A 25,665-nucleotide genomic window follows, 5' to 3' on the forward strand; every position below is an offset into this window, starting at 1 on the left:
TCGAGACGGAAATTACAATGCAATAATTTACATTGGAATATAATTACTGTGATAAATAGGCAGAAAAATAACTGTCCTATTTTGCAAGAGATCTAATTTTTGCACAATACTAGCTAGTTAATTAGTTGACTTCTAACTCCTACTTTCTTAGACATAAGCATTTTTTAAGAAGGATAAATTATTAGTTGCAAAGTCCACAGTGCATTATGCAAATTGTAGGAATCTATACTTAATTTAAATTTTTATGCTTTTTGTTTTCAAGTTTACTTCAAGGGATAAAACCTTGACTATGAGTTAAGAAACCATTTTTCTTCTGTGCTCAAAATTCCTTGCATGTGTGCACGGCAGAACACCTTGTCCCCCCTAAAGGCTCCCCTGTCGGGGTAAAAATGCACATGCAGAGCGCGTGAGTCTGTGCTCGCATGTGAGCCTGTGCATCCCTCTGCAGACACTCCAACATGTGCTGTCATTGAGAAACGCGCTGAGAGGATTTGCTAAACTTAGCTCTTACTCCTGCGATGCAGACACCCGCTGCGCTCACTGAGCCTTTGTGCAGGACACCTGTAAAGCCCAGCCAATTAAACAGCAGCTCAGCGCTCCGTCTCTGCCTCTCACAAAGTGATTTGCAAGGGTAAAAGCAGATAATGTTCAGCAATTTAAGATCATGCTATCCCTTATGTACACTTCCATTAAAAGGTTTTCCAAAGAGCAAATGGTCAAGATTTCAATAGCTTAAAATGCAAAGTTCTGTAATGAATGTCTAATAAATCATTAAAACATTGCATAAAATTTGATTTTTTGTCTTTTTACAACAGATATGTTCTAATAGTAACTTGCCAAGGCCTTCATTTCAATTTGATTCTATGATGTTAAGAAGTTTTCTGTCAAGGTTACTTCAGCTGCTTTAACTGGAAGAACATCCTACTCCAACTTGAGAGGAGTCACTGACCTCTCCGTTCAAATCCCTACCTCTGCGTGAGCGTCAGTGAGCCCGCTCGCAGTGTTTGTTTAGCTTGCTAAGATGTCCTTTCCTTAGATTAGGCTAGAACTGCTGCTACACCAACTTTTTGCCCCAAAATATTTTGCCAACCCGACTGCTTCTTTGACTTTGAACGCAACAAGGCTTACAAACTGATCAAGCAGGACCAGCTTTTTGAACAGGACATCTACAGGTGAGCAGAATCTATAGATCAGATGGTGAATATTGAGGATTGCTTCTTTTTTCAGGAACATTTGTTGAGGGAGTCAGACAGACTTATTTGTGCTAAAGTGTAGTAACTTTAAGTGCAAAAACGCCACTCCTTATTCTGTAAATAATTTGCTGGTTTCTGGATTAATGTAAAATAAGAAATAGAAACAGAAAAGTGAGGTGACCTCATTTTGTTGGAGTTTAAAGTTGGTTGCATTTCCACTCATACTCCTGGGTGGATGGCTCAATGTAGGTCACATCAGAATCTTGTGTTTCAACTGGAAATGATCACTCCACAAAGTCTTGCAAAAGCTAAAATATATAAACCTGTCAAGTGAACGGACTGACTTGAAATCTCCTAACAGGAGTTAATGTCAAGCGATGCATTGTATGGATGTGACAGTTTCTTAAAGTGATGCAGAACTGCTTGCCTTCGGCCACATGTGCATCGGTAAAGATATGACGCTGTGTGCTATCAACTCCCACCACAACTCGAGACAAAGCTGCGAGAGGAGGGAGTTCAAAAGAATAGCCCGAGGGGTTAGACTGTACATCTCCAGTAAATTAACGTGATGGATTTCACATCAGCGCGGTTTGTTTTTCTGTGTTTTGTCAGGGAATGTAGCGATGGGAGGGGGTGAGTGGCCAGCAGAGAGAAATGATATGCCTCCCTACCTGATCAACATCATTCTAAACAATTTGTTAAATAATTTACATATTTATTATATTAAAGACTGTGCTAGCTTTGGCTTTTTTCCTGTAAGTTGACACTTTTTTGGTGTTTTTTAGTAGCAATGCGAATTTAGACAAATTCCTTTTCATCTAACCACGAACATCACTCTGAACCCTGGAAATGAAAAACTAAACTTGCTTCAGTTCAAGTAAAAAATTGTCCACTTTTAACATTGAAGTCTGCATAAAAGAGGTGTTCAGTCAGACTATTGAGACTAAATCTCTGTGTCTGCTCAGAAGATGCAAACAAATCCCAAATCTCCCTCCCTTTACCTGTCATCACATCTTCACATCTGCACCTGACAGAAGATGGTGCAACTCCAAATCTGTGGCCCCAACAAAAGCTTGGAAACATCCATTTATAATGATTTTATTGTCCAGGGGGTTGAAGCAGCAAACGTGTTGCCTCCTTCCTTCCTTCCCTCATGTCCGATCAGTCATGAATATCAAATATTCTCTGAACCTCAAAGTGACAGGCAGCAAAGTGGATTCCGTGGGAAAGGATCATGAAGACCCAATATGGCCTTCTGTCTCCCATATTTACTTTTTTAAAATTACTCTGGTGGAGTGTCGGCAGTCTTTAGGAAAGTGTATGTTCAAATCAAATATGATATTTTATTTGCTCTGTTGCCTCAGTCTTTTGAGGAACACTTTTAATATTTCTTTAATCCCTTTTTTAAATACCCACTCTGATGAAAATTGTGTTTTTGGTGTTTTTAACATGTTCTTGTAGCATTTTGCTGATGATGGAGGGCATTTCAATACAAATTAAGCCTACAATTTCATTTCTGGGCATATTTTTATTCAAATTGTTTTGAATCAGGAGCAGATGAAAAAAGAACTCATTTGGGTGAGCCACAAGCTTCCTGCCTGTTCCAGTCTTAAGTCTAATGTTTTGAACCACGGCAAAAATTTGATTTATTAAGCTAAAAACATGTCATCATTCAATGTGTCAAGTTTTTAGAAATGAAATAAGAAAAAGCATTTCCAGTTACCATGAAGAAAAATTAACTTTAAAGTCTCACTCCAATCATGTTTTTATTTATTGTAAGACCAAGTGGTCTTTAAATTATGATGCCATTTTTTAGCTAATAAAAAAAAAACTGCATTGTTTTTTAGTTCATGGTTCTTCAGAACGGCAGGAGTTCATCAGAAATTTACCTTTGAGTTGTGGGTGGGACTGTGGGCACAAAGTAAGCCCACCCCTACTTCCCATCACCCAACAAGCTCTCCCGCTAGCTTACAGCACCTCACACCCCTAAGCTTTAACACATTTTAACATACAAAAATCGCAAGCAGTATTGGAGCTGTACATGGCAACCCTTATTTTAATCATCTATACATTCCAATATTGCACGTGGAAACTTTTAAAATGCGAAGAAGGGGTTAAAAAGAGGGCAATTGCTTTGATGAAAAAGAATCACATACAGTGGGCGGAGGGCAACGCGTTTAACCCCGTCCACATTGAGCCACGCCTCCCCCATTTTTCTTTATCAGCGGTTGGGATCTAGCGTGATGATGGTGCATATTGCGCTTTACTTACATCATTTTGGTAAAAAAATAAAACTTTAGACCAGAAAAATCATACAGAAATTTTTTAACGGCACTATATATATTTAAAACCAAGATATCAAAATTTACGACTTTTAAAATGCTTTGCAATGCCTTGTTTCCAAGTTTTCAAATTCAAGGCTTTTAAGATTTTTTAAAGACCCCGCAGGAACTCTGCTTTATACTACGGAGGTGTAAAACTTGGATTCTTCAGAGTTGAGTTATTATTTTTATGAAAAACAGTACATTGATTTTTCTCTGTACATGCACTTCTTGTAATTTAAATCATTTTGCACCCCACCTGTGTAAGGGGAAATTATGACAAAGCACAAACACTAACAAGTGTTTAAACATAAAACCTAACACAGGAGCAACAAATCTGTTTATATTTGCAACTGCAGCTCTATTTTATACACTGTCCTTCATGACTGCAGATGACTGTGTGTCATGGAATGGCTTGTATTGTATGTCTCTGAAAGAACACCAATGACAATCAGTGAAAACAGAATTAGACCTAAAATATTGGACGGAACTGGAGAATTTCTGTTTGCTTTCTGTTTAACCAGACCCATATCTTTTGGATTCTGGTTCTCTTTAGTCTGAACCATTGACTCTAAGAGGCTATAATACCTCATTTCCACTGAGTTGTACAGTATGGTATAGTCCAGTCCAGTTTGGCATTTTGAGCATTTCCATTATAAAATGGACCAATTAAGCTGGAATAACCCATAATTTTTGGGGCCCCCATTGGTTGTAGGTTAATAAAAAAAAGGAATGGATCGGTCAGGGCAGAGCTACTGTTGAAACTTTTGATTGGCTCAATGTCATTAAAACAGAAGAAAGCACCAAGTGGCTGTATTCCTCCGCAATCTTCTCTCAAACACTAAATGCTTTGTATACAAAGTACCAAAAGCCGAGTGGAAAAAAAAAAAGAGCTTCTTGATGACCTCCATTGTTGTTGTTGTTAGCTTCGCCCATGACGTTCCAACTTTTGGTGGAAATGCTCACCTGGACCATTCTAAACTGGACCACAACAGATCGGACCATGCAGTGGAAACTAGACTGACGAGAACTGGACTAAGTGACCACTCCCCCTCGAGTTTCAAGTAGGACGTAACCGCTGGCTCCAAGAAGCCAAATCCCATAGATTTCTATAGAGAAATAATCAACTGTTACTCTGTTTTCTATTGTTCAGAATAACCATTTTGGCCTTGCAAGTTTTTCAACTTATAAACTGACCAAACAGGTGCCTCAATAAAAGTATATTGTCTTGCATCAAAATGTTTGACCCGGCTTTCAAGTGGTAGGGGTGTGGACTTCCAATAAGCTTACTGCCGATTGTCGACAGAGAAATGTTGACTCAGACCAACGGTGACCAATGACTGCTTACTGAGGCTGTCTGGTTCCAAATTGGGGCGTCCATATCGCACAAAAATGAAAGATCTCTCCTTCGTGGAGGGATCCTCTCCCAGGAGGAAAGGCGATGTACCAGGTTTTAAAAAAAGAATACGCTTATCTAACTCCGCAACTACTCACAGGTCCAGATCTCATATACAGTCAATGGTGTGAGTGCAGAAAATCAGGAAAGCACATTACTTTTAGAGGAATTTTTCACAGAGAACCTGTTGTATTGTTACATATTTTCAATATTTTAGAGCAATGCAATTAATACAAAAACCTAAAATGTATATGCATATATTTTTCTATTTTTTATATTCTTTGGAACAGGACAAAAATTCTGCTCCCTTAAAAACAGGCCATCAAAAAATCTTTTTTTTTTTATTTATATTTGGTTACAGATTTCAAAGAGGACTCAAACATGAGCACTTGATGGCAGGAAAACAAGGCATTAATTAAACAACCAAATAGAATCTCGAGGTGCCACATTGTCCATAAATAAATAACACAAACATAAACAGAGGAATAAATAAATGATCTGAGATGAAGTGTAAAAATGTTGTGGCAAATAACTAGAAATGACCATGCTGGCAAAGGAACAGCTGAACACTGAAGACAAGAGAACGACTCCTTCAGAAGCAACATCTCTAAGTAGCAGGGATGTTACATAATATCTGCGCTCAAAAACAGTTACCCAGCATGCATCTTTACCACCTGCAGCTTTGTGAGCAGAAGACTTACAAAAACACATCAGGATTCTGCAATTTTGTGTTGATCTACTTTATGTAGACTTTATGGTGACACCAGAACACAGGAAAAAAAGTGCCTTTTTTTTCCTTTTTCCTTTCAAATAAAATAGGATGATGAGACAAAACAAAATAAGATAACGTCTTTATTGTCCTACAAAGAGGGGATTTTCAGGAAAGTGATGCGTCCAAATCGTGTCGGTTTGAGAAAAAATTATGATATTTACTGTTTGTTTGTTTTGCATTAATTTACATATTTTCCACACCACAGGGTGTTGCAGATGATATGGCACACCATTAAGGAATGATCTATTTTCAAATTTATGTCATATGTAGGGCGCGCCGAAGTATAAGGCTCATTAAGAGACACAAAAGAGTCAGAGAAAAATTTGGCAGTCAGATTTTACTACGTTCACAGTAACTTGTTTGTAACATGCAGCGTGTTAGCATATTCACAATACGTGCAACTCCCAACCTTGTTAACCACACGTGAAAAAAACAAACTAAAACCGCTAAAACAAACGTAACTGTGAGTATGCTAACTCCCAACCTTGTTAGTACCATGTAAAAAAAAACACAGTCTAAAACTGCTACATGTTAGCTGCATTAGCATATTTACAATAGCTGTAACTCTCAACCGTGTTTGCAACACATATGAAAATGGACTGATACAGCTTAAACCAATTTTACTGTGACTACGCTAACTTCCTACCCTGTGTTGTAACACCTGTAAACATGTCAATCAGAATGTTGCATGATTTAGAACCTGGCCTTATATGGAAAAAGAATGCACATAATGTGGATGTTTTGCCTTCAGCAGGAACAAATGTTTGGTGATGGAAACTGCTATTGATTTTTTAAACACATAACTCTGCAAAGCATGATGCAAGACTATCCTATAATTTTGTTGTATTTTGTCATCTCCTGCATGCTGGGAAAGAGAAGAAAAGAAAAGAGTCTGAGTAGAAAATAACATTACCTCCTCTGCTTTACTCTCAAGTGATGGCAGTGCAAGTTAAGAGCTGTTTGTTGAAGTTTTTTTTTTTTTACTTTCTCTTTTATTTCTTTCCACTCATATGTCCTGAATAAGTAAGAGCAGTTAAATCCCATAATCAGGAGCTGAAGCAGAGCTCTGGCTTTGTGATTGCGCTCTTAGCAGACAGATGTCATTAAAATCATCACTGTGTTCATCAGTGCTGCACTACGATTTCAGCCATGATTTCAGATTATGCAAAACTGAAGAAAACACTCAGTGAGCGTGGATTACACAGACTCTCAGCATGCGTTTTTGCATTTTCCTTTAATTACTTTTTCTAGAAAAAAGAACAACTTACTTCTACAATTAGTAAGGAATCATTTTTTGCTTCCCTTCTGTTTGATTATTAGTTATAGGTCACTTTAAATTAGCACTTTTTTTGATTTTGAGAATGAAACCATGTAGACCAGAAATGTCCTCAGTGTAGCTGTAAGTATGATTCACTACAAAGAGAATCTGTGTGCCCCACCATATTTTCCGCTCTATAGGGGGCATTGCATTATAAGGTGCACCATCAATGAATGGTCTATTTTTTAAATTATGTTTTATAGGGCATACCAAGCAATTAGGCATATTAACTGAGGTCAAAAGAGTCAAGGGTCAAATCCAAATTCTTCCCCTACCCCTCTGACTTCTCCCTATCCCTCCAATTGTAGGGCCATTGGGGGGGGGGGGGGGGGGGGGGGTAGGGTTGTGCGAAATCATTTTTTGAAGGGGAAACCCTGGGGTGGAGGGCTCTCTATGCCTCTGCTACGGTAATCCACACCACAGAGGAGAAATGCATTTTTTCATGTGGGTGCGTTCTAAAGCACAGAAGTTTACATGTAAATTTAAGTAAGGACTATTTGTTTTAGCATGACTTTTTAAAGTCATAAAACTGATGTTATGTATTTGCGAGCGCTGGCAACTAATATACAGTACAGACCAAAGTTTGGACACACCTTCCCATTCTGGGAAGGTGTGTCCAAACCTTTAGTCTGTACTGTATATGACTGTCAACTATTTATGACGTCATCGACTTTTCTATATGTTGTCTAGATGTTGTTTGTAACATGCTGAATGTTAGCCACGTTAGAAACGTTAGCCTTGTTGGTGTCCTAATCACCTGTAACTCCCAATCATTTTTGCAAAAACACCAAGAGGGCCTGGCTGCATACAAGATGGTGCCCAGACATAATTGGCCAGAAAAGGAGATCCGGAACCAGAAGTTCACAACCCCCGGGCCCCTTCCCATCGAAAAATACTCTTTCTTTGGTCAAAAAACGTCTACATTCCATGTTAAAGCATTCTCACTCCACGCATCAGCTCCTGGTCCGGCCCATCTATCAAATTTTAGAACCCAATCTGGCCCGCAAGTTAAAATAATTGCCCACCCCTGGTCTAGGGCCTATACGGGTTGAAAAGTTGCAATAGCTGAAGGAATGTTATCGCTGGACCTAAGGCTCCAGTGTAAAAGTGTTGACAGTTTTACAAATCTGAACACTTTAGTTAATATCCTTTTAAAAAGGAACAGTTTTTTTCTCCCCATTTTAACTTCATCTTGCTAATTAATCTGTTAATTTCATGTTAAAATATTGTAATAAACAAACAAACAATTCTGAAATTTCACCTGCCGGCTACTGATGTCTGGGGGCCACCCTGCCTGCAACCAGGTCCTCCTCAAAAACAAAAAAAACCAACAGACTGAAATCACTAAAACAAAGGTTTCTGTGACTACGCCAACTCTTAACATTTTTAGTTTATTGAAAAACACAATCAGACACAGCTACACGCATTCACAAGAAAACCCAAACTTGTTTGCAACACGTGAAAATAAAAAACATAGACTGAGACCGCTACAACAAATATCACTGTGAACAAATGTTAAAAACACTATTTTCATCAGAGTGGGTCTTTAAACTTATTCTCACAACCCCTTTGAAATAAAGAGAGGAATCACACTAGACCAGATTTAGCGGAAAAGCACTGGAGTGTGGAGTTTTTACCACAAAGGCTGACTCTCTGCTGGGCACTTTGATGAAAGCCATCTTGGCTCCTAAAAAGGGCAAGGTGACCAGCAGCAAAGACAGCAGGGAGCTTGTGCAATCAAAGTCCTCAGAGATGTCTTTTTTTTTTTCAGTTTAAATTGAGGATTATGCAGGGGCTACAACAGTATCTTGCTGTAGCTTTATTCTGAAGTACAGCAAATGTTAAAAAAACATGTAACATAAAGATAAATACAAATGTACTACTTCTTCCCCAATTTAGAAACTGAAGGTCCAATTTTATGCTTTTACCAGAGTGGAGTAGGAGGTAGGTGGGTGTATAAATGCATGCAGTGGGAGTGAGTGTTTTCTGTTTGTTCCCTTCTGATTTTTATTTTATTGTATTTTTTTTTGCACATGATGGATGGATGGATGGATGGATGGATGGATGGTCGGAAGGAAGGAAGGAAAATAGTTTTTAAATTACAAGGCTCTTTATGCTGCTTGTGCATGCAAGTGTGATATTATTAAAGTTGGAAATGTCTAAAGCAGGGGTGCCCAAATCCAGGTTTAGAGGGCTGATGTCCTGCATGTTTTCCAACTGTCCTGCCATTAAAGTTCCTTCCTTAATATGCTCCTGAACACCTGACCCAGGTAATAAACAGCAGAAAAGGCAGGATTTCTGGAGAACTAGCAGGAGGCTGGCCCTCGAGACCTGGATTTGGACACCCCAGCTCTAAAGCATTGAAACTCCCCCAAAAAAAAGAAAAAAATCTTTTACGTAAAGGTCCTCAAGAGGCTGCTATTTTGTTGATTTTTAATTGAAATGTTTCATAGTTACACAATGAGCCTTTAATTGGTTTTTAATCCGTTGGGAATGGTTTTCTAAATTCCTTCACACACACACGTATACACCAAAAATACATGTCGTACGTTTAATTACCAAAAACAAGACATTTCCCTTTGTCCTCGCAGCTCCTCCACATAGACGTTCTGTAGTTGCCACTTTTTAAGACACTTTCAGACACAAGTCATTTATCAGCAGAATTTGTGTGTTTCCTTTGAAAAGTGTAACAATCGTTTTTCTGAAACTAATGTCTAGGTCATTTGCAAGTGAACCCTTGTGCGTTTCATTTACAGCAGAGGTGTCAAACTCCAAGCCCCGTGGGCCAATGTCTTCCATTTCATTCCAACTAAGCCTTAGCTTCTCATTAATAAACCCAGTAAAGGTGATCAGCAGTAGGTTGAGCAGGGATATGTGAAAAACCAGCAGGATGCCAGCCCCCCCGATCTGGAGTCTGACACCCCTTGATCTACAGTGTTAATGCAAGAAGACTTCCCAGAAGGCAAAGAGCAGAGGTGAATCAAAAAGAATGATTGATGTTAGCAACACGCATTAAAAGTGTAAAAAAATACACTGTCTATATAGTGAATTCAAAAAGCATGAGCATTTATAAACATGTGATGTTCAGTAGACTAGCTGGGCAGCCCTTTATTTATTCATTTGTTTTTCTTTTCTGTTTCATTTTTTACTTCATAATGCCGAACTTACAGCCATTAGAGCTGCATTTCCAGAGGTTTGGTCTGCCAGTTAAACTAAACGAAGGTGTAAAATTGTTCTGCATTTACTATTATTTTGAACAAACTTTTAAGTTCAACGAATATCTTTGGTTGAAACAGCACAAATTAGGAGAAGCATTAATGAGAAAAGAAAAAAAATGGTCACAGGTTCATCATTTTCTTCAGAAATACTTTACTTTATTTTCTGTAGAGGTCTACAAAAGATGTATACTTTATTTTATGGTTACTTTTATTTTTTAGGCACTGTTTTAATTGTGCTTAGAATGCTATTCTTGTTTCCCGGCTTCTCGTTTCAACTTGATGAACTAAGAAATGTATGATTGCTGTGAAACTGCAAAATAAGCCCATATAATCATTTCTTTACCACTATGCAAGGGATACTGCTTATTTTTTAGCATTATAAGGCTCACCTAAAAGCCTCAACTTTGTTCTGAAAATAACATTGTGCCTTATAATCCGGAGTGCTTCATAGCCTGTATGACTTAATTCTGGTTGTTTTTATTGATGTTGAAGCAATTTTGGGAGGTACACAGCGCTCTGTCAAGCTATGCTGGCTGGCTGGCGGCCTGAGTAGGCCGCCTACCCTTCCTGTGGCTCACTTTCTCCCTTCCAGCCAGTCGCCATGGGGCTCCCCGACGTAGCTCCAGACTCATGGGCCCTGCGACAAGCTGGTGACCTGTCCAGGTTGTATACCGTTGACTTCCCAGCAGTCAACAGTAAAAAAATTAGATGCAAACTTGCTACCTGTAGAGAGTTGTTGGTCAAGTTATTAATTGAATTTAGAAAAAAAACGTTTCCATTTCAATTTAGCAAAATATGTCCATTTTTATATGCCTCAAAAACACCCCCTCCAAGCACGAAAACTTATTTTCCAATAAATGCGAGTTTTTTCAAAAAAGACGTGTTTCCAGCAAGTCAATTTGTTATTGCAAACCCAATTTGCTCAATTTCATAGTCAATGGAAACATGTTTTCTGTTTCTTTATGTCTCTAAGCTACGTTCAAATCAAACACGGTTCCCGTGTCAAATTTGCATCAGACGCTTTTCTTTCTTGGCGAATTCGCTGCTCAACGCATGTCCAGAATTGTGCTTATAAGATTGACGTCCCAGACGTCTGTGGGAGGAGCTACTGCCAGATGTTTTTAGCCTGATCACTACATGGAGTGGTGTCTGCGTTTATCTCAATTACAATGCATGGAAGACATGGATGATGTTGAGGGATCAGATTTATTTATTCTGAAAATGGTAATCATGTCTCCATATCTGCATTTGTGAAATCATTCAGACTCTCTCCCGGTAAAATGAGCTTGACTCCTGCTGCGGTAGCTGCTTCTAAATGACAGCCGCTGCTGTGTTTCTGTCTCTCCGTGACCCAGTGTGACGACTTGCTGTCTAACATTAGTCCAAAAGGGGGAAAAAATAAAAAATGCAAATATTTTTTTTATTTATTATTGTCTAATGCAAATAAGAAAATTAGCATGAAGTTCGCCCAACAGTAACCGAGACAGGCTCCAGCAACCCAGTAGCCCCAAGGGATATAGCAGGTTAGGAAAATGGATGGATGAAAAGAAGTTCAGGAAAAGGACGCTCGGATCGATCCTCCAAACTGAATTTGGACTCCACCCGCTGATAGAGTCACTGAACACGTCCCTGATTGGTTGATGCAACACAGCAACCTCACCAAAGTTCAGAATCTTTAACTCTGGACACAGCGTCACCCAAATCAGGCAGCTCAAATCGCGCTGCTGCCAGACTGCTGCGCCTCAACCGAGACTCCAATCGCGCCGTGTTCACAGTGACTTAACACTGAAACTCGACGCCCTGACATGCAAATCATATTTGGATGTTAACTTCGCTTTATAGTTCAGTGCAGTTTATTTATAGACCATTCATTGACGCAGCACCTTATAATCTATAACTCAGATGTCATAGATTGTCATAATGTATGACTTGATCAGAAGTCATACATTATGACTTAGAACAGTTTTTTGTGTCCTAACAGTGGCTTATTATTACCGCACCCAGCCAGCAAGGTCAAGTGGGCCCCATATGGTTTAAAAGTGGGCAGAAAATGTGGGCCCTGAATGGGTTTGTCCGTAGTTTCTGTGGGTGGCGCCACCTGTGTTTTCCCATATTGGCTTAAGTGGGCACTCAGTGGGCTGACTGACGTAGAAATTAATAATTGCAGGTTGTGCCTGGCAGGAATTCATACATGAAAGCAAAAGCCTGAAGCAAAATTCACAATTTTTGCACCACTTCAGCGTTTTGCACCAAGCCTCTTCCAACTGTAGATGGCAGATGTGCCAGTAAACAGTACAAAAAAAACAATAAATCCTTTCCTGCTTATCCATCGTGAACAGCATGGGCTAAACACATATTCAAGAACCCGCATTTAGCGGATTCTTGAATGATTTAAATGCCCAGTGTGTCTGTAACTTAAAAGTTTTTTTGATCATGTACATGTAGTAAACATACTGTAATATCCAAAGCCTAAAAGGTTGCTAACTTTCTACGTGAATATTCTATAGTTTTCAACCGTCTCTACTAACGCAATTTAAAATGCATATTCTCATTTAGAGAGTACCAGACTGGCTTGCAGCTAAAAATTTTCCATTAAGATCATTGTAGATATAATTTCTTCTTGGCATGGTGCTAACATTCTCCAGACAAGCAAACTGCCCAAAGAGAATCAAGAGGTTAAGCAGCAGCAAATAGCTTTTATTCACACTTCCTATTTATTTGCAGATGGTGAAGTTTTACTTAGGTTCGGTTTATAAAACTCATAGTTTGGGATTCTCCTCCTGAACCTACAAAAATGCCTTTTTGTTTCAACAAATTTATCATTTGCACATATGCATACATGGACAGACAATAGCTCCTCAACATAGTATTTAAAAAAAAAAATGTAATTTTAGGTATTATTATGAAAACCTGGAGTTTGAGAACGATGAGACCTTTGTTGGACGATTCCAAGAAAGCCTTTACAGCTGCAGACTTGTTCTCAGAGTTTGTCTGATCCATCTTGGTGAATGTGTGTTCTCGAATTAGGATGGCTCAGGGCAGATTAGGTAATTATAGACACCTGCTGTCTAAGCGTGGCCAAGTGTTGTCAGGTGTTGCAGCATGAGGTGCACTTGTTGAAGTGTGTGTGTGGGTGTGTGTGTGTGTGTGTGTGTGTATGTGTGGGGATGGGGGTGAGGTTGGGCAACCTGAGGATGGACAAATGTTTGGCCATGTGCTCTTAGCTTGGCTCTCCCTCACTTGCTCGTGCTTTTTGAGCTGGAATCTGAAACTACAGCTTTGTTTGGCAAGTCCTTTGGACTTACAGCATTTGAATCCAGTTTAATATTCATGCTTTTTTTTTTGCATTTCAATAAATAAGTGTTTTATCAGATAGGAGTTATGTTTTACATCAGATCAACATGAAAACCATCATATTTAATTGAAGACAAAACAGCAATTCACAATTACTCTCCTTGAAGACTTTATTGTACTTTTTTTCCTTAAACACAACCTAAAATATCTCAGACATTTGCTGCAAAAATAAAAAATGTGATCTGCACAAATATCCACATGTGATGATTAAATGACAGCCATATATTGGATTGGAATTGGTTTGTTTCAAGCAATCCAAACAAAAAATATTTTAAAAAAGACAAATAAAAAATTTATATCTAGATTTTCAAATTTAGAATTATTTATTTTGACTTGATTGAAATGTTTTTTAAAAAGAAACAAAAAAAATTGTCCCATTAGAATTAGTTACTCTTAATCATAAGTAGACATTTTTGTACTTAAAAGTACATTAAATGATACACTGAAGCCATGAAAGGGGATGTTTGACAAAAAAAGAGTTGAATTATTTGCTTGAAAAGGAGTGGGAGGAAGCAATTTAATGCCACCCTTAGGATTAATATGTAGCTTAATACTGTTTATTGGCTTGTAAGGCAACGTTTGTCAGGATTTGAAAATGTCTTTAATTTGTCATAAGCATTAATGCCGGGAGCTATCAAACTGATTTCACTCACTTCAAAATATTGATATTAGGTTCCCACATATCAAAGTGGGTATTGCACAAACAGGGATGACTATACTATTCCACATTAATATTTATATTCACCTCTAGTTCACAGGTGGACTCAACAGATATGTTGATGCCAAAACTCCACACATCAAAGGCCTGATTTCTGCCTCTCCTGCCACAAAATGCTATGCTGCTCTTCAATGATTTAGAGTGAGAGAGAACAAAAGGAGCAACAAGCATCGAGGCTTTTTTTAGTCAGAGTGAAGAAGCATGCAGTCATGTTTACATCCAGCCAAATTATCTCTACAATGTACTTAGTGGTTTCTTCACAGGATATATGAGTGCCGTGTCTCATATTAAGGGGCTGAAACCTCAGAATAAAGCTTTCATTACTCTCCAATTGATGGATAAAAACGGCAAAACTAAAAAAGTAATCATGCCTTTTTTTCAGCACATTCCAGAAAATGAGTTTCTATGAGGACTATTGCTATAAAAATCTAAACCTAGTGCGTACAGCAAACATTGTTCTAAACCAATGAACTGTGAAATTGACGTGTTTTATAATTTTAAACACTTCTGTCTAAAATTACATTAATAAGACATTTTACCTGAAGACCCTCATCAAGGGAAATGAATAATTGTGTTTTTTGTCCGGCTGGAATTCTATAAAAGCAAGTCTTTCATGTAGAAAAAAAAGTCTGGAGGAAGATTTACAGCATTTACACTTCTTTGATATTTCAAACCACGCCTCCTCATATATCAGGTACATGCGCTAGTATCAGGTAGTGACAGTCCAGTGTGAACACATATGTCCGTTTGGAGCGTTCGTTAACGCACATTACATGCCTGGTTGTGAACGTAGCATCACAGATTTTTCTTGATTTGTTAACATTTTGGATGCAAGAGTTACCAGAGGACTTTGAATAAAGAAATCCGTGCAATGTTTTGCATCCAATCCCCTTTCAACCCTTGTGCTATCCTAGGCACTTTAACGTTGGGAATGGGGTCATCTAGACCCACTAGACAGTGCTCTGAACCTTTTTTCTTCAATGATTTGTGATCTTCACTGGTGTCCATGGATTACATGAAATCTTTCCACCTTTATCCACCTTTTCATGGTAGGGAGAACACGTTAATGTAAGGGTGGGGTCATCTAAGATAGCAGAAGGGTTAAAGTAAGCAATAGGGGGTAGAATAACCAAGGTTCAAACAGACGACCTTCTGGTCGCATATCCTGTGCAGAAACCACTTAGTACAGATGGTGGGGTGGAAGAAACACAAGGTTCTTGATTTGGTTTTACTGGCATTCTCCTCATGCAGGACAACGTGGGTAAAACTGCTGAATTTAAATCTCCTGTTTAACTCTCATTCAAGAAGATACTACAAAAAAAATTAATTATATAACTTACTTTTGTTTGATTACCTTCAAACATATTATCTATTCATGAATATTATAAATAGCTGTGAGGATAATAACAGAATTAAAGGGTTAGCATGCTGTTGGGATTGCCCCGCTGCTTTTGTTTTATTTACAGTACATTGCTCTTAGGACATTGAATGAAAATCAAATGTAAATGTTGTTCCACTTTTGGCATACCCAACAGCGAACAGCTCCCACTGAATCACACAGGTGGTTTGGCAGAGATTTTTACGCCCAATGGCCTTCCTGACACAGCTCTATATTTTATTTGGGCTGAGACCAGCACAGGGGGACCCAGACTTGGACCCCCCCTTCGTGGATGCATTGTTAGGCAGTAGGATGAAGGGTCTTTCCCAAGGACCCACACTTGATGAAGCTCATGGCCCCCCTCCCCCGGAAAACGAACCCTAGTTTCCCTTGCTCCAGCCCAACAGGCAGCCAACTAAGTCATCCAGTCGACAATGAAATCTAAATGTCCACAATTTTTTCATGCTTAGCAACTTCTCTGAAATGAATTCTAGAACTGGCGGTTGCATATGCATTAGAGTGGTCTACAGTAATAACCCAGGGTATTTAGTTGCTGCAAGAAAAGAAAAAAAAGAAAGGGGAAAAGAAAACGCTCACCAGACTGATGTAAAATATTCTTGATGAAAATGCTAAAAAGACGACAACTTCTGCAAGAAATGTCCTTTTTTTATATCTAAGTTGTTGGTTCAAATTGTTTTTGGTGTTTTCTTTAAGTCACTGTTTTTATCACAAAATGTTGAGCTTGTTTCAGTAAAAATGTGAAGGGGTGTTGCTTGCATTTTGTTGCTGTTATTATTTATTATTAAAAGTAGTAGCTGTAGATTCAGCATTTTAAGACTTTATTGTCATCAAAGGGGAGAAAAAAGCACTGAAACAAAGAGGCAAAATGATGCCAACAAGGATTTTCACTTTGCTGCTAATCTCGGCAGATTGACTCCACCCTTCTTCGTTCTTGGCTGTGTGCTGTCAGACCTGCACGAAAGTCAGTTTACCTCAACACACCTTGGTGCAGCTGAATCGACGTTCATCCGTTCTTGTGGATATACATCTAATGGTCAGGAGTGAGTGATGCTCACATCTTTACTTTCTTAAAAAAAGAAGAGCATCTTACTGAATGGATTTATTGCTGCATGCACCATGATCTGGTTAATTTCCTTCGTTGCACCTTTGGCTGTGTAGGATCGTCCACAATTGTAGTCTTCAATACGCAGAAGGTAAGCATGTTTTGCAGTGTGGATGTGAGAAGGGAAGGAACTTTTGGAGCTTCTTGCATTGCTGATGCAAGATGAGCTGATGTTTGTCCTTCCATATGTCAGAGATGCACTTCTGTCAAGTGGTTGTATGTCTACGGAAGTCATGTTGTGATATACTTTAGCGAGCCATTTTTTCATCATCATCTTCCAAACATAGACCTGGAATTCAAGCTGTTCTGCTGACAGATGAGTCTGACATCCCAAAATCTCAGCAGAACAGATCCTGTGTAGTTTTTCACCATGCTAGTTGCTATGCTTGTTCCCAAACTTTTCTTTGTTGTGAACTTTTTGCTCTTTCATTTTTGCATTTATTGCTCTGCAGTCACCTGCAGCTTTGAAAGTCAAACACTCTCAGGCACCTTGACTTTGATAAATGCCCTTTCCTGTTATGCAACTCAGTCACTTATGCGCTGTAAAGACTAATTTTAGCCTCTTTAAATAGCCTAAGCCTCATTAATGCCAAAGCACAGTGCATCAGACAGGCTTGATTGACTTGGCAAGTCACCTCATGCTTCCTCTTTTCCTTTCTTGCACAAAAGTAACTGATATACTCAATCATCACAAACACCTGATGATTGAGTTTTGTCATACTCGCCTGTATCAAATGTAAGGGATGCATTTCCCTCTCTAATGACAGTTATCTTCAAAATGCATTTTTTGATCATCCTTGACTAAAAATAATAAAAGTGATAGGGATTTTCTTTTGCCACAAAGTGTTTTTGACCCATCAAACTCAAGGTTATCCCAAATGACTCCAATGACCGCAGGTGCTGGATGTTATATAACTGCGTGCGTCTGAGGTCCACAGATCTGTAGGGGATTTAAAGGCCACTCAGGGAAGAGTTAATCTTCAGTCAGAGAGGGTTTAAGTCAAACCACAACATACCAGAGACAATTGTTGCTTCCGAGGCCAAACACGAGGAACTGTGTGGTCAGATGTGATGGTTGAGGACATTTTGTAGTCCATTCACAGACTCTTTAACACCTGATTGAGGTTGTGAAAACTCCTTTGGTATATAATCGCTGTGGTATTGCATTTAGGAACACCCACAATCTACTGCTTAATAGAGTACAAAAGAAAACATCTACAAATCCCTCAACAGGCAACATGCATTAAGTACAACAAAACCAATGCTCTGCCGTAACCTCTCACCAAGTCATGGACATGTTTCTCCCATGGAAAAACAGCTCCAAATTACATTTTTGTGACCTCTACTCACTTATTATCATGTTAATTCATGAGATTTTATCATTTAGTGCATGTTTGTAGTAGTCTTTTTCTGCATTGAAAAGGGTCATCAAAGTCATTCAAATAGACAGGTGTTTTTTTTTTTCTTGCAGTGCCAATAAAATGCATAAACAAGTGGAGGTCAGGATGGGTGAGAACCACCTTGAGCCGTCCGTGGACAGTCCTGAGAATCCATGTGCCGGTTTCTGCGACAAGATAATGAAGAACATGGTTCTAACTCTCACCATCCTCGGTAGGTTTTGTTACATCCAGGTACTCAGGGCTGTTGGATACATGTTTCATGTCAACACCAGACTGACATATGAACATGATCTGAAGAAGGTACAAAGAATTAAGCTGGATCCAGAGTTTAAAGGCTTAAAGAAATCAAAAGTTTTTGATTTTGATGTAGGTAAAACCTTTCACAACAACAACAGATCAAATAAGAACCACTCGCTGATTACAATAGTCATTCAGTTATTTCAAAAAGTCTCCATTTGACAGAATGTAAGAACAAAAAACACGATTGGCAAAAGCTGTAGCTTATTTAAGCATACTCCTTTGTACCCATTTAACTCTGACAAAAAATGAAACAAAACAAAAAATCAAACATTGCTAAAAACACCATTACAAACTAGCCTCCATAAGGTTTTTTTGTCAGATTTTCTATGAAGTAAACCATGTCATCGTAAACTTGTTTGTGAAAGAAAAAAGCACACAGAAAAATCTTAAAGTTTTGCACCCAATTACACTAAAAGTGTCCTTTCTAGTAAATAAAATTTGGAGTATAACAATGCAACATGCTGTGCCAAAAAAAATTGACAATTTTTTTAGCATCTTAACCTGTCAGGAAAATGAGCTGTGAAGCAAATGTTTCCCATTGTTCTTTGGGTGCAGAATGAATGCTGAGCAACTCACTCAGCGGGTCAAAGGTCACACTGGAGGCTTCTTCTCACACCGTTAAAGTACGAGATTCAATAAAAATGTCTTCAGCCTGTTTTTGTTTTTTAAATTAAAAATGAAAACTTTACTTGGAATGGGATCAACTAAGCAGCAAGTTCAATATTCATTAAAATTGTTTTGTAAAAATTATTTTTTGTACAAGATGCATCAATAAATGTAGTCAAAAATTCTAATGAATGCCCTTTACAGCTAAAACCAGCAAACTTCTGGCTGTTTCATTATGAGTAAGGAACGTAGTATGGCAACGTCCTATATGCCAGGTTTAGAAGCTGCATCTTGAGAGAAATGCTGCATCCTGTTTTCAGACAGCTGTGCATTCTCAGAAGTATTCCTATGGTTTATCTCAGGGGGGGTGCTTCACGGGCCGTTGTGGTTAAGACCAGCTTTCTCTGTCTGACAGGCGTGTTCCTGGGCTCCATTGCGGGAATGCTTCTACGGCACATATCGCCTCTCCCTCCGGATGTTATAATGATCATTGCCTTCCCTGGGGAGATTCTAATGAGGATGCTGAAGATGCTTATTTTACCTCTTGTTGTTTCCAGTCTGGTCACAGGTGGGTGAGATACAGTACATGCTGCCTGTAATGTTCTAGTGAATTAGCAAACAACTGCCCTAAAGGAAGTATATGAAAATTGCATTTTTTAAGGACACCTCAACAGAAATTAGAGGTATTTGCGTTTTTTCTGATAAATAATTACGATTCTACAATTTTACCTCCTAAGCTAAGGCTGCACTTAGTTTTTTTGAGCAAAAAAGTAAATAAAAGTATTAGCTTTTGCAAATGAACAGCATTTCTCTTGTGTATTACATAAAGTCAGAATGCTTATACACTCTTAAAACACTTGGATTATTTCTTTAATCTCTTGGATTATTCATGTTAGGATATACTTTTTTGGGTTTGTTTTTATATCAATGCTAGTTTTTAGGTTATAGGGGTTTCATCTTAATTTATGCATTTATGCTTTGATTTATGAGGGTTTTTTTTTTTACAGAGTTAAAATAACGCAATATATTGTTGATCTCTTTTAAGATTGGAGTTGGGTAAAAAACAACCAAACTTGGGTTATTTTATGGAATTTTTAGTGTATAGTATGGCTAGTAATCCACTTGGTCACATAATTCGGTGACCAAAACCAGAAATGTACATCCATATCTATTTTCAAAGGACATATTTGGAAGTCATTACATAGGCTATGTTTCCATTGACTATGAAATTGCGCAAATTGAAATTGCAGAAAATAAAATGGCCCAATAGAAACACAACAATTATGAAAAACAATGCAAAAAAATGTTTTTGTGCTTGTAGGAGGTGGCTTTTGAGGCGTATCAAAGTTGTCATATTTTGCAAAACTGCAATAGAAACACTTTTAGAATGTAATGAGTCGTGTGACCAACGGCCAGATGGCAAAGCGCTTCTGGGTAGGAACTGGCTGCCTTTGGCACTCCACTGGGGTCCCACAGCATCCCACATCATCAGAAGCTGAGCGTCTCATGCAGCATTGTTGGATCCACTGCTCCTCTGTTAAATCATCACCGCTCCATGGCCTGAATAAGACGCGGTCGTCTCCTTAGATAGATGATAATGAGCGCTAGTGCTGTGGCAGAAATTTGAATTTATCTGCTGTAAATCAAAGTATTGCTCACATTCATGTTTTTGAATGACTTATCGCGTGAGCTGGTTTGTGTTTACTCGGATGATTGGGATTGAACGAAAATAGTGTAATTGCAAATGTTCTACACTAAATTTCTAGAATTTCAATAATGTTATGTGCATATGGGTAATGGAAACACAGCTATTGTCACCTTAATCTAAAAAAAAACTTAAGTGTAAAAAAGAAAACGTTTTTTCTGAGAATGTGTCTACCTCGGAGGATGTAAAAGCCTTAAAGATGTACCCAGACTTGCTGCTGGGTGTACAGCTTCAATTATTCTAATGTTATATTTATTTGTTTTATTACCAGCTTCTTTTGGTCTCTATTCACTGACTTTTCCACTTATTTGGCCAACAGGACTTGCAGGCTTGGATGCGAAATCCAGTGGCCGTTTGGGCACCAGGGCCATGGTGTACTACATGAGCACAACAGTGATTGCAGCTGTCCTAGGAGTGATATTAGTGCTGCTCATCCACCCAGGGAACCCAAAACTGAGGGCTAATCTTGGACTTGGAAAGAAGAATGACGAGGTGTCCAGTGTGGACGCCTTCTTTGATCTCATCCGAAATCTTTTTCCAGAGAATCTGGTGCAGGCTTGCTTCCAGCAGGTAAGATACTCATGAACTTTACAGGAACAGCGATGTGTTATGAGTACAGCGGCCCAAACTCTTGTTTTTTTGTGTTTTGTTTTTCAGATTCAGACAGTAATCACCAAAGTACAGGTCCCCACAAACAGGACCAGAGCTCCTCCACAGTTCACAATTAAGAGGTCACTTCAGTTCAAGAGCGGCATGAATGTCCTGGGTATGTCGCATGCATCAAAACACACCAACTAAAGGTCTCCAGAAAAAAAAAAAGATATTTTACATGATGCGAAAATGCCTGTACTCAAAGGTTAAGGGCCTTGTTTTTTCTGTCATCATCACATGTTGTAAAGTTGTGATAAAAACACCAAAATAATGTTTCAAATTGTATGCTGATTTCCTGGATCATGCATTTATTTATAATATTCATAATTCATATGTTTTTTGTGGTTTATATTTTTACCTTCAATCTTTATATTTACGGATTTACTAAACTGTTTTTAATATTTTTTATCATGTGAATCTTTTAATGTACAGTGCTTTGTTCACATTTTGATATCTCTTATCATACCAAGGTCCGGGTGAATACTCAATTCTGATTGGTTGCTGGGTGTGGATTAAAAAGTCATAATCCACAGTGATAAAGCACACTTAAAAAAGAAGTTCCTCCGCTTCGCGCCGGCTGGTTCAGGCTCCCACGGCGTCCGTTAATTTCTAATAATGCACACTTCATCGGCCATTATTCCTTATTTAAAAATGAATGATGCATAGAATAGTTTGGAAAGTAAGCGTTACTTTATTGATATTAATTAGCTTTATTGTGTTTATTTGTCATTTAGGTTTGATCGGATTCTTTGTTGCATTTGGAGTCATTATGGGCAAGATGGGAGAAAAAGCAAAGCTCATGCTGGAGTTTTTCAATGTGCTCAATGAGATTGTCATGAAGCTTGTAGGTGCAATTATGTGGTGAGTGCAGTTTTTTTTTTTTTACCATTTCTGTTTTGCAATCATCACAGCATGTTATGTCACAAGATCCTGATAAGATCTATCTTCAGGTATTCTCCTTTTGGTATCGCCTGCCTCATCTGTGGAAAAATCATCTCCATTGCTGACTTGGAGGTGGTTGCAAGGCAGCTGGGGATGTACATGGTCACTGTGATCGTGGGTCTCATCATCCATGGAGGCATTTTTCTTCCATTGATCTATTTTGTTATAGTGAAAAAAAATCCATTCACGTTCTTTATGGGGATATTCCAGGCCTGGGTCACAGCACTTGGAACAGCGTCCAGGTATGGGAAGGTTCTGCTTTTTTTTTTGTTGTGTTTCCTGAGATTATTAGCCTTCTTTCATAGTGATTTATTCTTTTATTTTAAATTAGTTTTTTTTTTTTAAATGGGATTTCTTGAGGCTACAAATATTCTAAAGCAATGTTAAAAAGGGAGATGATTCCCATCCAGTAGAGACTAAGAAAAAATTGATAACCAAATCCATGATAACTTCTATTCAAGTGTGACCCATTAAAACTATGAAAATAGGAACTAATTTAACGCTCTGAAATGACGTCAAGAATTGTTAGTGGAATCTTTACGTCGTTTTACTGACTGTCACCTTAAAGCCATTCATTCTGTTTTTATTTTGTTTTTGTTTTTTTACCACAGTGCTGGAACGTTACCAGTCACATTCAGATGCCTAGAGGAGAACTTGGGCATCGACAAGCGAGTCACTCGCTTTGTCCTACCAGTAGGTGCCACCATCAACATGGACGGCACGGCCCTCTACGAGGCTGTGGCTGCCATCTTTATCGCTCAGATGAACGGAATTGATCTAGACTGGGGCCAGATCATTACAGTCAGGTGAGAATGTGGAAAGGAGTCCGAGGACACTTGGAAAAGTTCAAAAACAGTTTATTTTACCTTATTTCCCTCACTATTAAGCGCACTTACAAGCCAAATTTTTTTTTGGGATAAATCACTTTGTGCCTTATCATCCAGACCACCTTATATATGGATTAATACTGGACTTTGGAAGCTACACTGTGCTCTGTAAAAATGTTCGGTTGGGGGCTATTGTGAATGCGGCTATTGTGTAGCGGTGCAGTGTCAGATTGTGTTTTTACGTGTTGCAAACAAGGTAGGGAGTTGCAGGTATCGTGATTGCGCTAAAGCAGTTACATTTTTAATGTAGATAGCTCGTAGCTTGTTACAAAAAAGTTCTAGATTTCCTGTTAACGCAGTTAATAAAGTCTGACTGACAAACTTGTCTCCCGCTTTATAGTTCAGAGCACATTCTAAATGACATTATTTTGAAAATAGACGATTCACTGACAATACGCCTTATTATGTGGAAGAAAGTTTAACGGTAGCTTTTAACGTGTCATTGTATCGTGACATAGCACAGTGTGAGATCCGTGTGTGCATGTTTCTTTTCAGTATGACAGCCACGTTGGCCAGTGTTGGAGCAGCCAGTATCCCCAGTGCTGGACTTGTGACGATGCTACTGATCCTCACAGCAGTGGGTCTGCCCACTCAGGACATCAGCCTTCTGGTGGCTGTCGACTGGCTTCTGTGAGTTACATGTTACACTGGCATGTCCTGCCATGACTAATTTATTTCAATATGGTCCAGTGGCCTTCCTGTCTGTCAGTTTATGGTTTAATGTGTCTGAGGGAAAGGAGTATAAAGACCTGTTGGCTTCAAAATGTCAACCAATCTTTTTCAAGCTTTTTTCTCTTGATGATTTTCAAACTCTTGGCAGCATAAATCAAAGGAAAGAGTTAAAAATGCAAGTAAAATCAGAGATTTTTTTAGTACTTCCTTAATAAATTTAGTCTGAGAGTCAACAATTTAGACATCTTGGTGTAAATCGAACAGACACTGTCATACTTGTTCAGTTAAGTTGCATTCATTTCCACACCAGAGTCTATAATCGAATGTGAAAGGTAAAAATAAAGTAACACAACACCAAGGTTTTTTTCTTTTTAGCAAGAAAAACAGCGATTACAGTAATCTGTTACAGTCAAATCACAATATAATGATATATAAACCTTGAATTCCTTTATGGTTGGATATCAATATCATCTGTTTGTGTAGTGGGGAAATAGATCAAATTAGGCTTGTATTAACATCGGCACATGCATCTACCGTACTTTGTAAATGTTGGTTCATTGTGATCAGCATCTGTTTAACCCCACAGCAAAAGTCTTGTTTTGAATTTTCCTTATACTGCCTTTCATTGTAAAAATCAAAAACTGTTTGGAGAGCTCTAAATTTGGAGCAGCTAAAACCATTATGAGAATCTTTTATTCCCTTTTGGACAAATATTATCTCATGTTTTTTTCTTCTTTTGTGTTTGAACATGCAGTGATCGCTTTCGTACCTCTGTCAATGTGGTTGGGGACTCCTATGGTGCAGGTATTGTGTACCACCTTTCCAAGGACGAGCTTGACATGTTTGACGCCCAGCAGGTCAGGATGGATGACTTTGAGATGGCAAAGACACAATCGTTCTTTGAAAACAACAGCAACCAGAACGTTTATGCTCACCACAACTCAATCTTGATAGACGACTGCAAGGTACATTTTACATTAACGGACATAGAGACTTGCATGTAGAGAACCCTCATCCTCGGTCTGTGTTTGTTTTTTTCCTTTTTGTCTTTGTGTGTCTTTTGTATGTGATTGGTGTATTTGTGTCATTCCCAAGTGAAAAAAATTGCATGTTTTCATTGATGAACGTATTTTCTAAAAAAAATGGTGGAAGAATTTAATAAAACTCCATACTTTATTCATTCACTTTTACATCAAATGAAGAAGCAGTTTTTGTGATACCTGCCTCAACAAAAAGTAAAGTGTGTTCTTTTGATTTGTTTCATACTTTGTAAACAAAGACATATTTTTGGTTAAAGTAGCTGTCAAAATTGTTTCATAAAAGTCAAATTGTTTTATTTGTGTTATTCTTGGCAATTTTTGACTTGTAAAACTTGTGGTCTATCCTGAGTTTTTCTTTTGTTGAACTATTTTGGACATGTATTTATGGCAGCCCTGACCAAATTACAATTTTCCAACATTGGTCATATTTCCAAAGACGTTTTGTTGCTAGTGGTATACATAAAGACTGCTGATTCACCATGTGTGATCTCAATATATCACATTTAAGGAATGCTTGTCTCAGATCCTTTCCTGTAGTTTTCTATTCAAACTTTTAGCTATCTGAATTGCCTGTTTAATGTTGATTATTGTAATTTGGTTGGGGAGAGAATCCATAAAATACATGGCCAACTTTGGAGATTTTTACTCATATTCTTGTGGGCTGTCAGTAA

At 38.3% G+C, this 25,665-nt stretch overlaps 1 protein-coding gene across 2 annotated transcripts in view; it reads left to right on the forward strand.

Annotated features, from left to right (window-relative positions):
* Positions 1 to 1,053: 1,053 nt before the first annotated feature.
* The window catches only part of LOC101160301 (excitatory amino acid transporter 2-like), a 28,736-nt gene continuing 4,124 nt past the window's right edge, over positions 1,054 to 25,665 (forward strand). The window contains exons 1-10 of one of the 2 annotated variants that reach the window (XM_023952414.1): positions 1,054 to 1,172; positions 18,263 to 18,402; positions 19,513 to 19,665; positions 21,122 to 21,372; positions 21,460 to 21,568; positions 22,188 to 22,314; positions 22,404 to 22,637; positions 23,007 to 23,201; positions 23,778 to 23,912; positions 24,709 to 24,919. In XM_023952414.1, coding sequence (XP_023808182.1) covers positions 18,273 to 18,402; positions 19,513 to 19,665; positions 21,122 to 21,372; positions 21,460 to 21,568; positions 22,188 to 22,314; positions 22,404 to 22,637; positions 23,007 to 23,201; positions 23,778 to 23,912; positions 24,709 to 24,919 — 1,545 coding nt within the window. In that variant the 5' untranslated portion in view covers positions 1,054 to 1,172; positions 18,263 to 18,272. Of the gene's footprint in view, positions 1,173 to 16,628; positions 16,883 to 18,262; positions 18,403 to 19,512; positions 19,666 to 21,121; positions 21,373 to 21,459; positions 21,569 to 22,187; positions 22,315 to 22,403; positions 22,638 to 23,006; positions 23,202 to 23,777; positions 23,913 to 24,708; positions 24,920 to 25,665 lie in introns of those variants that run through there. The other variant, XM_023952404.1, reaches the window with a different exon arrangement.

This window comes from Oryzias latipes, chromosome 3 (assembly GCF_002234675.1).
Source record: "Oryzias latipes chromosome 3, ASM223467v1".
Taxonomy (NCBI): Eukaryota; Metazoa; Chordata; class Actinopteri; order Beloniformes; family Adrianichthyidae; genus Oryzias; species Oryzias latipes.